The 14,795-nt window shown below is 32.2% G+C and overlaps 1 protein-coding gene across 4 annotated transcripts in view; it reads left to right on the top strand.

Annotated features, from left to right (window-relative positions):
- Positions 1-14,795, top strand: part of LOC114344313 (serine/threonine-protein phosphatase 4 regulatory subunit 1) — a 669,156-nt gene that overhangs the window by 638,507 nt on the left and 15,854 nt on the right. For 3 of the 4 annotated variants that reach the window (XM_028295161.2, XM_028295154.2, XM_028295175.2), the window contains 3 exons: positions 6,078-6,248; positions 9,146-9,432; positions 12,556-13,198. In XM_028295161.2, coding sequence (XP_028150962.2) covers positions 6,078-6,248; positions 9,146-9,432; positions 12,556-13,198 — 1,101 coding nt within the window. The remainder of the gene's footprint in view (positions 1-6,077; positions 6,249-9,145; positions 9,433-12,555; positions 13,199-14,795) is intronic. The other variant, XM_028295168.2, reaches the window with a different exon arrangement.

Genomic DNA, 14,795 nt, shown 5'->3' with positions numbered 1-14,795 from the left:
CACGGTGGATCAAATTTTCCTGCTGCGTGAGATACAAGCGGAAAGCTACGAATACGGGAAATCTACAATGGCCCTATTCATCGACTTTAAACAAGCTTTTGACAGAGTTAAACGAAAAGAAATTACAAAGCACTATGTGAAATTGGAATTAGCGAAAAATTAATAAAGATGGTAAAAGTTGCACTCAGAGAAACAGAGAACAGGGTTAAAATAAATGGAAATGACACAGATAAGTTTAAGGTTGGTGAAGGGGTGCGACAAGGAGACCCACTGTCATCATTGTTGTTCAGTATCCTTCTTGAAATGGTCATCAGAGAAGCCGAAATTAACAGGACATGACTTGTATACCAACGAAAACACCAATGCTTGACATTCGCTTATGACATAGTACTGATAGCCAGAAGTAAACAAGAATTAAAAGAAATACTAAAAAGACTAAGAGGCGATAGGAAGAAAGAAATTGGTATACATAAACGAATTATGGATAAATATATGGAATTGACAGAACGAGAATACACACAAGGATGTGTGTGACAATAAATGGAAATGTGACAATAAACACAGAGGCAAAAATATATACATACATTCGAAGAAGTAGAGAGATTCCAATATCTAGGAGCGACATTCACTAGGAGACCAAATATAAAAGAAGAAATCCAAGCGAGAATTATGGCTGGTAATCGTTGTATCTTTGCTCTAAACAACTTATTAAGAAATACGAACATATCTAGAGAGGCTAAGATAAGAATATACAAGTAGTCCAAGTAATGAAGCTTAAAATAGGACAAAACCTCGCAATTTTTACAGAATGGATCGATTTGCTTGAAAATTTAAGAATAAGTAGTGGATAGTCCAAGGATGAAAATCTATATCATGACGAAAGGCGCTTTTATCATGGGGGTGGTTGCCACCCCATCTCGTGGGTGGAAAGATTTTATTATATTTTAATTACAAAAGTCGGTGAAAACGTCCATTCTAAGCAAAAAATGTTTTATACATTTTTTTGATAAAATTGATAGTTTTTGATTTATTTGCTGTCGAACGTGTTAGTTTTATATCGATAAAATCAATGTTTTTAATAAGTTTTCTGCTAATAACTCCAAAAGTTTTCATTTTATCAAAACAACTTTACTTAACAAAAATGTACCCTTTGAAAAAATAAACAAAACCGTTTCTTTAAATTTTCTTTAAGACCAATATTAATCGAGCTATACCCCAGGCAACCAAACGACGTTTTTATAACGTAGATAACACGTCATAAAAATGACCAATTGACGCGTTTCTATGACGTAGTACCGACGTTGAAAATCACGTGTATTTGTCTCATCGATTTGACGTCATAATTGTGACGATTTTAAAACGTCTAAAAGGTGACGACTTTTATACGTCGGTAAAATCACGTCTTTAATACTTTCAAAAAGTGACCTCTTTCAGATTTTTTAAAATAGGTAGCATAAAAAATAGGTAACATGAAACCTATAGGTCTACGTCCCATGTGTCGATGAAGATATACTACCATTAGTTTGAGATCGCTTGTGCATTAGAAACAATCTAACATTGATTCTGCATGATTGTACCAGCCCTCGCATTATAGAATTTTCACTATTTATATAAGTATACCTACTTACTGTGTCAAAACTGAAAAAACATACAAACTAATAAATAATTTATTAACAAATTACTCGATAACACATAATTAGTTCATTAACAGAAAATAAACATAACCTCAAACAGTTGTCAAGAAGAATACTGCATTAAACTAACTCACTGAGCAAAAACGAATACAAATCTCTTAATTAACACGTTTCTTCAACTAAATATCTAAATGAAAAGTCTTATTTTATCACACGAGCCACAAACCACGTAAACAATAAATGAGAAATTTCTTATGAAAATTATTTAACGAAATTGTTTGGAGTAATATAAACAAGCTCCTCCCAATTTTGTGACGTCAGACTTAAACTGTCTGAAATGAAAACGTTTTTTAAACGTTATTTTAACGTCATTAATCTTACGTATTTAAAATCACCTATAAAAGACGTCTATATGACGTAATTTTCAAACACGTGTATATATTCAACCAAAACTGACGTTTCCTCGACGTTATATGACGTCAGTTGGTTGCCTGGGACGTTATTATATGTTGGCTCTTCTTCTTCAAATGCTAAATATTGTAGTTTCAAAGTCAAAAGACGGGAAAACTATGCATTTTTCGAGGACAACTTGTTTAAACTAATGTAAAGTACTTAAAAATATCTATCTCCAGAAATAAAAGAAAAGTCTCTAGCTCAAAAATTATGTGACTTATAATGAAAAGAATGTCAGTTCCTATTTTTTTCAGCGAAAAAGTGAACGCAAGCAACCCCCTAATCACCATCCTAATTAAAATTAGTCATTGACTAATATGTATAATATGTATTATTAATAGATTCTAGAAGTTTGACCGGCTTCCCAGCTAACCAGATGACGTCACAAGTACGTCATCTGATGACTAGACTGACGTCAGCAACTGACGTAATTATGACGTCTTTATTACGTGAAAAAGTCACAGCCCAGTGACGTCAGCAACTGACGTTATTAATCCGTCATCCTCTGACGGCGTAGTAACGTGATAATGACGTCTATTTCACGGCACAGACGGAAATGTCTGGGGTTAAAAATTGGTCATTGATAGGTCAGTACTGTGACTTCATCCAGATTTGACGCTGTAGAATACCTATAAATATACTGGTTTAGCTCACTTGTAAAACGTGCGACCAAGTGTGCACTTAAGATAACAAAATTTGTTATTTTAAGTGCAACTTTTGACTCCAACTAGTTGGAGTCAAACTGGATAATCAACTTGAACTGTAACACATACATTAATAAGATTCGATTCCAGCAATAAAATTGCTGGTAAATAACTTTTCCCAAAAATGGCCTATTCTCCGATAATCAGCCCAGACTACAAGGGCTTATCACTAACATACCGTCGGCTACTGAAATAGCAAATTTTATTTACAAAACACAATCATGTTAAGAAAATTTCTTTCATCAGTAATAATCTTAAAAAATGCCCAAAAAATAAAAAAAAAGTATCGAAAACCTCCACTTTTCACCCCCCCGTAACTCTGGAACCGTTGATTTTATAACAATTATGTATAGGACCTTTTTTGTCTTAAATTTTATGCAGAAAATTTTTGTATAGAACATTGTTTACGCTAAAGCATAGTTTTAGAAATATTTACGAAAAACGCAAAAAACTACTAATTTACCGACTTCTCCCCCCAAACTGGACGCTCAAAATGGTGTAACTTTTTACTGAACAATATGTGGACTATATAGAACAATTTGGTGTTGGAGGATAACTTTCACTTTAGATATCTGGGTTTGAGTTAATTTTATATTCACCATTGGCGTGCATACGGGTATAAATATTTTAGATACATCCCGTATGCACGCCAATGGTGAATATAAAATTATTAATTGTATGTCAAAAAATGCTCAATAACTACCTCGTAAAAACTACCAAATTTCATTTGCATATCTCAACCGTATTTAGAGCTACAAATAAACTGTCAGTTTGTAAGAAAAAATTCAACATCCCGTATCTCGGAAACGAAGCATTTGTGGACATATCTTTATAAAGCAAACAGTCATTATTATTTCATGCAGAATTACCCCATAATGTTTGTCGCACTTATCTAGAAAAACCCTGTATTGATGAAGAACATGGCTAGTTGTTAAAGTACCTAACTTTTTTATTATCCAACATAAACAAATGGATCAAAGAAGAAAATGTTAAGAAAGTCTAAGGCTACAATTGGGTTTTAATTTCAATATTTTATCTATGCTATAATATTCCACACAGAGTGTTCCGAACTTTAAGGAAAAAACACAGTATGATTGTTACACCCGGTATAAAATGACATTTACCTGTCTAGCAACAATATTAATACATTGAGATTCTTAAATAATAAAGCTATAAGACACTAAAAAAATCACTCAAGTCGGACAACAGGGTTAGGAAATTCAAGGCATCAAACGTGTATAATTCACCTAGTGACCTAAATTTTTTGTCCGCCAGTGTATAACTTCTGTACTCACAATTAATTCTTCTATTTTAGATTGGTCCGATTCTAATTTACCCCCTTTATCTCTTTTAATGTAGATAAAACATTAGCAATATCCTATAAAGGAGCTCTTCAACCCTCACCTCACCAACATCAAAATCGGTAGCGTTGATTATGTAAAATTTCGTGGTATTTTTGTAGATAGTAAGAAACTATCCTCAGCTTGCTATGCTATAAGATCTGTTTCGAAGGAAATCAATTTAGCCTCTTCCAAAATAACATATTTCTGTTTGTTCGAGTCGCATCTTTGAAATGGTCTCCCTTTTTGGGGTTCTGGTATATACAACTGCCCAATCCGATGTTATTTTTTAATTACACAAAAGAGCAATAAGATATGTGTTTGGCCTCAGAAGAACAACACATTGCAGAAGCTACTTCAAAGATCACGGAATTTTAGCACTTCCTTCTTATATATTTTAGAAACTGTTTGCTTAATTCATAAATATTTGCATGTTTTTCCAGCAAGACCTAATCATGACTATTCCACCAGAAATTCTTCATTTGACGTCTATTTACCGATCCCGTCCATCGAGTTAGTAAAGAAATCTATATTGTATTCTGCAAAAAAACTATGCAATCATCTCCCTTTGCAACTTAAATCTTCAACATCTTTCCCCAAGTTCCCTAAAATGACAAAAGCCTATCTATCCGAAATACCATATTTATTATACATTAGAAGAATTCCTTAATCAATAATAACTAAGAAATTATAGTACCCTTACGTAAAAGTAGTATTTTTAGCTATACAGTAGAACCTCGATTATCCGTTAGGGCACCGGACCAAGCGTATGACGGATAATCAAAAAGACGGTTAACAGAACATTAAAAAAAATTAAAAATTCATAGTACAACTCTCAAATTTCATTTATATGTTTTGTTTGACAATATAAGAGGGATTTGTGTTCGTACAATCGAATCAATTTAAAATATTCTGAAATCTTTGTTTGTTTTACTGTTGCTTCACATTTTGCGACGGCTGAATTTCTTAATCGGCATAAGATCATACAATCTACTTTATTGGCTTCTTCTTGTTGAGAATACCACTCGATGAATTATTCCATGTGCGATGCAGCTTCTCTAGATTATTTACGCAAATCTTTGTCAGTTACAATAGGTTCATCATCAACATAAGTGCGATCCAAAATTATTGTCACCATAGGTGGCTCTGAACGACAGAGATAGCTTGAGATTGGGTATCTTTTCAACGTGTTTTCAATCTTTATCTTTGTTTGGAAAAGTGATCATAACAACACTGAATATAGCCGCAGTTGTCCGTGACGTCACACTCCGGCGGTCTTTCAGATTAAAACAAGACCTACGTAATTTTTTGCACAGATAGTTTTGATCCCAATAATTGTGGATCGCTCGTTATCTACAGTCAAATTCCAAGTCTGTGTCAGCTTCTGAATCTTTTTGGTCCGCCTTTGTTGCCACTTCAACGATTTCTTTATCTGTCAGCAATGGATAGCCGTTTGTGTCTTCATCACAAATCAAATTAACTTTTTTTTTATTTTTTTACAATAAAATTTTTGCTTATGTAGTCAATACAACGTCTGTATGTATGTACCCTGACGGTTAACAGAGGTGACGGTTAATGGAGGTTCCACTGTATTTGAGTATCATTTATGTAGTAGCTTAACTTAATAAACTTATTAGTTCTTAGGGTTGATTGTTTGCAATTTATTTAAATTTTGCAATAGATTGTTTTTGTTTTACTTATTGTTTTTTAATTTATATCGACGATTTATGTAATTTTAGAAAATTGTATTTGTTATTGTTATGTTTTTCGATTATTTGTAAGCTTTGTCTATAAAGTTGTACAATTTTCAACGACAATAAAGCATATGTCTATTCGATTGTATAATTTTACTTAATACAAAAATAAACTAGGGCCATTTTTGATATCCGAATACTTATATTTTTTATTTTTGTTTCCTGCTCTGAATGTTATATCCTCTTTTGCAGTTAATGAGCAAATTAGCTCCATTACTTGGCCGGGATGTAACGGAACGTGTATTCCTCGGCAGGTTCATAGACTTATGCTCCAGTCCAATATTTCACATCCGTACGGTTTGTGCGGGATATTTTGGAAATTTCTCAGCCGTGATCAGCCACGATTCGGTCGAGAAGATATTGGTTAGTTTTTATTTTTTTATATATATTTTAAAAAAAATTTAAAACCAAATTTTGAACACATTAGATTTTTTTATATTATAATTTTAGTTAAAAATGTTCTGCTGTAAACGGTATTATCTTTATTATACAAGGTGTTTCATTAAGAATGTCCAATCTCTAGTTGTGGATTCTAGACCTCAAAATACATATTAAGATTTAACTCAAATCACTTCAGTAAAACGTGGCTCGTTACTGAGTGTTTTATTTAAAAATGTAATAACTATTTTTACCCAGTTCCTTCTTTAAAAATATTCGACATATCCTTGTCATACTTTGCAGAAAGTGTAAGTACTATACACTTTACTAAATTATGATAAATACACGTTTCTGGCTACTAGCAGAGTAGCTTTGCTACTCTGGTTGACTCTTTCCAAATTCTACGCCACTGGCGGAATTGCGATTTTAGCGCAATATTTAGATTATCTAATACTTTCTATGTAAATAATACACTCTTCATTCATAACGTTAAAATCATTAGTTTTCGAGATATCTGAAAATGAAACAGCACAGCTATTTTAATTAATTTATTATGCCCCTTCGTTTTTAACTTGAAATATATCTAAAACTAATGATTTTATCGTTCGAATGAAGACTATATTATTTACGTAGAAAGTATTAGATAATCTAAATATTGTGCTAAAATCGCAATTCCGCCAATGGCGTAGAATTTGGGAAGGGTCAACCATTAACTTTCCCCCGTCTTACGCTTCTGGTAGTAGCCACAAGCGTTTATTTAACATAATTTACCTGAAGTGAATGGTTGACCTTCTTAAATTCTTCACCATTGACGGAATTGCTATTTTAGCATAATTTTTAGATTCTACAATACTTTCTATGTAAATAATATGCTCTTCATTCGTAACCATAAAAGTAGTTTTCGAGATACATATTTGAAGATAATAATGAATTTAACTTCGAATAATCTCGAAAACTGTTGACTGTATCGTTACGAATGAAGAGTATATTATTTACATAGAAAGTACTGGAGAATTTAAATATTGCACTAAAATAGCAATTCCGCCAATGACGTAGAATTTGGGGTCAACCATTCACTGTCCCGTGTCGTACGCCTCTGGTAGTAGTCAGAAAAGTTTTTTATCATAACGTAGTAGGGTGTACGGTAACTACACTTTCTGCAAAGTAAGACATCGATATGTCGAAACAGTTTTAAAGTACTGGGTAAACATAGTTATTAAATTTTTAAACAAAACACCCTGTAACTCAGTAAGGAGCCACATTTTAATTAAGTGATTTGGGTTAAATCTTAGTATTGGGAGGTCTAGAATCTACAACTCAGAGATTGGACATTCTTAATGAATCATCCTGTATAATAAAGCAGTTAAAACTTAAGCAATTTTAAAAATACTAAAAAAATTCGTTAACGAAATCATCTATATCAGCAAAAATTATTCTTCGTGAAGTAAACTATTTCATTTAGATTTTATTTATCTTTCTATGTATGTACTTCGTACTTCGTATATTCTTCTCTAACGCATCCCACCATCATTTTCATCCCAAATATCTTAATATTCTATACAGTATGTCCCTGTAAGTTGTATCCATATAGAAAACTTTTTTATGATTAATTTTACGAAAAAAAGTTATTCTTCATAAAAAGCTCTGCATAGTCCAACACCCAAGATTAACCATCAATATCAAATTTTTTGAATAATATACGAGGTATGTCAAAAAGTTTGAATTTCACTCAAGAGTAAAGTAGCTTTATTTTTCACAGTATTGAAAATTACTATTATGAAAAGTTGTTTGGAATTAAACACTATATTCTAGTATACAATTAAATCCTTCTAATTGAATTTTTTTTTTGAAAAATTATAGATAACTAACCTTATTTTCAGTTATTTTAATTCAGATAACTCTTTTATTATTAATTTTACGAAAAAAAGTGATTCTTAATAAAAAGTTCTGCATGGTCTAAAACCTAAAAATCTTATGTCAAATTTTATCAATTATTTTATACGATGTATGTCAAAAAATATAAATTTCGCTCAAGAGTAAAATACATTTATTTTTCACAATATCGAAAATTGTTATTGTGAAAAGTTATTTAGAATTAAAAACTATGATTAAGTATGTAATTACATCCTTCTAATTGAAATATTCTGAACTATAAAGGTACTTTACTTTTGATCTAAATTTATCTTTTTTGACATACCTCGTATAAAATTGATAAAATTTAATATAAGATGGTTGTATTTTAGGTTTTAGCCCAAGCAGAACTTTTTATTAAGAAACACTTTTTTCGTAAAATTAATAATAAAAGAGTTATCAGAATTGAAATAACTGAAAATGTTAGTTATCCATAATTTAAAAAAAAAATTTAATTAGAAGGATGTAATTACATATTAGAATAGTTTTTAATTCCAAACAACTTTTCATAATAGCAATTTTCAATATTGTGAAAAATAAAGCTGCTTTACTCTTGAGTGAAATTCAAACTTTTTGACATACCTCGCATAACATTCATAAAGTTTGATATCTGATGGTTGAATCTTGGGTTTTGGACCATGCAGAAATTTTTATAAAGAATAACTTTTTTTCGTAAAATTAATAATAAAAAAGTTTTCCATATGGATACAACTTACAGGGACATACTGTAGTATCAGAATTATTGTAATAGTTCACTTGAGAGAAAAATGCTTTGATGCTGAAACCGCTATGACTTACTAAAAATTTATTATTTCGCGGTCTGTGTGTGGTACTAGTACCTTTACTTTTAAAAAGTTTTGTAAACATTTTTGAAGCAATATCCATCAGTATTTTATTTACCGTAACCCATAGTATTGTTTAACATAAAATTAACATAACTATAATCAAATTTTATGTTTAAACCGTTGTAGGTGCCAAAATACCTTACTCTATGCAAAGACGACGTATGGGGAGTGAGAAAGACCTGCGCAGAAGCGATAACTTACGTGTCGTGTGCGTGCAGTATGAACACAAGAACTACCAAATTAGCTCCAAGTTTTGGCGTTCTACTAAAAGATGACTGTCGATGGGTTAGAGTTTCGGCTTTCCACTCTTTAGGTCCTTTTATATCAACGTTTGCCAATCCGCCCATAACCAAAATGGATTATAGTAACAATGGAGATCTAGTTTTAGTTAATGGAGAGGGTGCAGAGTTTATGTAAGTGGTTATGATTCTTATTAGCTATCGAGTTGGTTAGGGAAAATTGTACAGGGATTTAAAATATACTCACCAGTACATTAAGAGGAAAGTTCCATTGCTTTCAGCCAAGCTTCCCAACTTGACTGGACATGAACTTACTGATGAGTATTACATCCTAGAAGCCACTCCCCTAAGATATCACAGATATTAATAAGCTACAATGCCAAAAAACTGATTAAAAAAAAGTATGGCTAGTAACTAAAGCCCCCCCCCCCCCCCCCAAAGAGGAGCAGTCCTACCTTGAAGAGGCGAAAGCCCATCTGAGGTCATCATAACAACTTGTTCCGATTCATATAGTTTAGTCACCAGCAGTGGCGAAAGGAGAAATCCCCCCCCCCCTAACAAAGTCCAAAATTACAGAAAAAAATTGTTGAAACATTAAAATATGTTAGCTGACATTTAAGCCACAGGCAGACTGACAGACTCAACCCAATAAACACGCTAGTTAGTAAAATGAAGGGAACTTAGTGCATATGTTATAGTCAAAGCCCGAATTTCAGGCACTCCTAGGTTTGACTAGGCAATCCTCAGGTCTGACTGACGGTCTTAGTCAAAGCCCGAAATAAAGTTACAGTTTCGGCCTTTGACTAGTCAAACCTAGGAGAGACTAAGTTGGTCAGGCAAAGGTCGAAATTTAATTTTATGAAATCGGGGTTTGACTAGTCAAACCCCGATCAGCTATTAAAATGTCGTAATTCGTTAGATTAAGTTTAATAAAACGTCATTTTTTAATTTTAATGTTTAACATTTTTATCTTGTAACTAAAATTAAAAAAATGAGTGCTTATTCTCACATGTTGAGACGTTATGGCATTGAATGTTACGGCTGAATTGTTTGACAATTTTCTTCCTCTCCTAGTGACGACGGTCCAGGGGCTTCGTTAGTATTATGGTGATCCTTAGTTTTCCTCCGATTGCAATATCTTCTTTCACAGTTCACATTACTTCTTTAGATGTGGTTTGTTGTATTTGCCAAAAAGAGAGCTCTGATGCATATACGTGCATAATTGGTAATCAGGTGGTACATGTTGTGTGCGCTGACAGCACATTTGGTGCATACTATGAAGTTTTTGAAAGAAAAGTTACATGCATGCGTTGTGCACAGACAGAAAAAATTAAAATAAATAAAGGAGAGGAGATTGAAGGTCTTCATGCCCAGGCTAATGCTATGAAACAATTAAGTGAAAAAAAATTTCCTGACGAAAAACAATTATTGACGGTTTATTGACAGTCCGAAATACGAAACAATAAACACATTTTTTTCAAGAAATCAAATAAGAGAATGCAAAGAGAATTTTCTTAGTTTCGAAGATGTTCCAGACGTTAAGCTGCCTCTAAGAGAAATTAATACAAAAGATTCTAAATTTGGAGGACAAAGTTTTATAAAATGCTACTGCAATAAAAAAAGCTCATCAAAATTATGTAAGTGTATAAGGTCTAACATATTGTGCAACTCTAATGCCTGGTTGCACTAACAGATCTTAAGCTAAGACGTGCCTTAAACTCAGCTTACGAAACATTGGGTTACACCATTGACTCTTAGATCAATTTTCAGCTGGCTACAATGGATTACCACGCGGATTGCATTTTAAAGAATCAAAAATTATGGTGCAACGTAAGTGAGACTTAAAGGGGTCCTATCTATAAGCTGAGCTGAGCTAAGCTGGAGCTTAAGATTTGTTGGTGCAACCAGGCATAAATGCCATAATGCCTCAACATGTGCGAATAAACACTAATTTTTTATTTTAATTACGATAATATAAAAATAATATTGTTCTAAAGCTATTTCCTTATGGCATTTTTGTAATAAACTATTCTAATTGGGAAAAATAAGCCACAATTTAACTAAAAAAATGATTTTATTAACGTTTCGACGCCCAAACCGGATGTCGATGTCAAAATACAAAATATGTATTACTAAATTAGTAAAATCATTTTTTTAGTTAAATTGTGGCTTATTTCCCATTTAGAATAGTTTATTATAAAAATAATATATGTACAGTTACGATCATTGAATAGTTTACAGGCTTACGTATCTAGGAGCCGATTTTTTTAAATTTTACCTCGGTTAAACGCACCTTTTACGTCAAAGTGACGTTAGCAGTGGTGTACCTAGAATAGGTTGATTAAAATTAAAAAATCAAAATAATATAAATATATTTTATAAAATTTAACAAAAATGCCAAGGTCCATTAGTTGTCGAGGCATTAAGCTAAATAAAAAAATTAACAAAATGGAAAGCATACAAAGAAGATTCTTGGAGGAGTTTGATATAGTTTTATTTTATTTTTCAACACGCGAAATTTTTGAAAAGTATTGATTTTTTGATATTTTTTGACTTTGACATTTATCAGATCCGTACGACACTGCAATTTTACAGTATTACAATATAAAAATTAGGGTGTAAACTATTCAGTGATCGTAACTGTACATTAAAATTAAAAAATTACGTTTTATTAAACCTTATCTAACAAATTACGACATTTTAATAGCTGATCGGGATTTGACTAGTCAAACCCCGATTTCATAAAATTAAATTTCGACCTTTGCCTGACCAACTTAGTCTCTCCTAGGTTTGACTAGTCAAAGGCCGAAACTGTAATTTATTTCGGGCTTTGACTAAGACCGTCAGTCAGACCTGAGGATTGCCTAGTCAAACCTAGGAGTGCCTGAAATTCGGGCTTTGACTATAACACATATACGTTATTATTAATTTATATCTTTTATGTACCTAGTTTGGGTTTATCTCTTTATGTCTTTTGGTTGGTGTTTCATTGGATAAGTTTTCCCCTAAGGCAAATTTCCTTTCCCAAGGCAAATGTCTAAATCCGCCACTGATCCCAAGTGAAAATTATTGACAGCGCTCAACTTTTGGGGAAAGACGACATGATAGTTGAAAGTTGAAATACTGTCGCACATTTTCATATCATACTTCAGCCGTAAGATTCTGCTAAAAGAGGAACATGACAACCTTTACTAAGATCTCCCTTGACTTATACTAAGTAATACCAATTATATAAGATTTAAATAAAGTAAAAGTGTTTTATTATCTTCAGTTTTGAATGTATTCTTCAAATTTCAGGATTTCTGTTTCAACACCAATGTTATCATTGCACGAAAGATTCAGCGTTAATAATCCAAAAGAAGATAACATAATGATGAATCCGTTAAATTTAGAAGAAATGGATTTGGAAGAAACCGGTTGGATTGAAAAAATCAATGAAGATGACATAACGGGGAGTTCTTCAGACAAACAAAACGAAGAAAACAGTTCTGAATCTTCCGATACAGTGGCAAATGATGATGGTAATGTCGAAAACCTAATCGATAAAGGTTCGATAGAAGACCCAAAGAGCACCCCAAATGTGATAGTGTGTGATAATATTAGCGAAAAAATAAATAACCAATTAACAGATGCAATGCAAAATATTAAATTAATTGTAAATAATTCTAATTTAAATATTGAACATAGTACAAACGTTAACAATGAACTTAGTCAATTAAATTCGAATGTCACTACAGAAGATAAAATCACTAATACGAATAAAGACACAAATGACAACGAACAAAAGGTAAATATCAATAATAACGGTACTATAGAGGATGATTTGCATTTATTTTACTCACACAATTATTGGTATATTAGTCCTGAGTTGCCTTTAGATCCAGTTTTAGTCTGTGGAGAGGAATCCTCGAACATCTTAAATGGTGCTGGAGATTCAATAGTAAGTATCTTTTATTTTGTTTCTAATGGCGAGAAGCTACTTTCAATTTATATTCGTTCATCAACTATGACCTAGATAATTTTTATAATTTCTACACAAAAAATATAAATTGTGTGAAAGTACTAAATTATGTTTGATTTTATTGGCGTATCAGAGATAAGTTAAGTAAGTATATTATGTACTAACAGTAAAACGACATTTGAGATGACAATTTTGTTAGGGATTTGACTAGCTCTTTCTCAGATGTAGGTAAGTATTATCTTAATGCACACTGTACCGGGTGTCCCAATAAGAATGGCTCTCGGCCATATCTCAGGAACCGTTTATAGTACAGCTTTGAGAAAAAAAATGATAACAAAAGTTGCCTTGAGAAAAGCCTGGAAATTATTTTCATAATTGTAGGTCCACCGCTAGAAGGCGTAATTGAATATCAAAAATTAAAAAATCAAAATTTTACAAAATTTTTCTAATGAAAAATATTATAGAAGTATATAAGTATTATAAAATAGGACATTCTGTATAACATATGTTTAAAACTCATTCAAAGTCATTACTCGATGTAGTATCTGTTCTTGGATTCAGTAACCGCGAGTAACATTGGATTGTCATGTTTATTATTTAAAGGTGTATATAAACATTAACTCGGGTGAGAAAAATATTATGATTATTGTTGTATTTTAGCAAGTATTCACAGTTATGATAGGTCGCGTCTTTATTGTAAATAACTTATGGTTGAATCACCGAGAGTTCGATATAAATATAATGTTATCGAATAAACTGAGTTTTAACTAATTGGGACCAGAAGGCATTAACATCACACATATTTATGACAGGGCACTGGAAATCCAATCATCGTATTCTTCATAAAATTCTGCGCATATTTAATTTCACAAGTTTAGGTCTTCCTTTGCAAATAAGAGGTGGAGGTTCTGCTAAATCGACTTTTGCAAACTTGGTCTTGTTGAAAACAACTCCTTTTCGTCAATGTAAGAGTTATAATTCCGAAACAGCCTAATAAGTAATATGCCAGCTACGAGGCGTTATTTAATTTTTTTAGGAATCTAGTTTTTATTGGAAAATATTAAATACAAGTATGTATTTTTAATCCTGTATTACAAAATTAGACCAAATTAGCAACAGAATAGAGAAAACCGCATATCGATACCTTTTTTCTATCTCGAGATATCTTAAGAAACGTGTAAATTTTAAACATAACTGTTACTGTCACCGGTAAACAAAGAACGAAAATAAAAATGTATACCATTTTTATTCAGTTGCAATGCGAAGGCAAAACAATCTTATTTTTCACTTAGAACAGGGAGCGCAGATCAGCACTCTGAATCGACGATTTTCGACTCTTCTTGGAGTCATCATCGGAGAGGCGTAGGCCTGCTATTCTTTGCTCGAAGTGACCCAACCATGAAAGTTTATCCCCGCATGGCAACTGACGTGTATGGAGTAGGTGACTAGCGTCGTCTGGCAACTGAAAGGTAAAGTTTTCAATCCTAATAGTAACATTAAGTAATACTTTTTCAATATTATTATTGTTGTAATACAGTTGTAATGCGGGGATAAACTTTCATGGTTGGGTCACTTC

This window comes from Diabrotica virgifera, chromosome 7 (genome assembly GCF_917563875.1).
Source record: "Diabrotica virgifera virgifera chromosome 7, PGI_DIABVI_V3a".
NCBI classification, from domain to species: domain Eukaryota; kingdom Metazoa; phylum Arthropoda; class Insecta; order Coleoptera; family Chrysomelidae; genus Diabrotica; species Diabrotica virgifera.
Note: the sequence above shows the minus strand (reverse complement) of the source record. Positions and strands in the feature narration are given on the sequence as shown.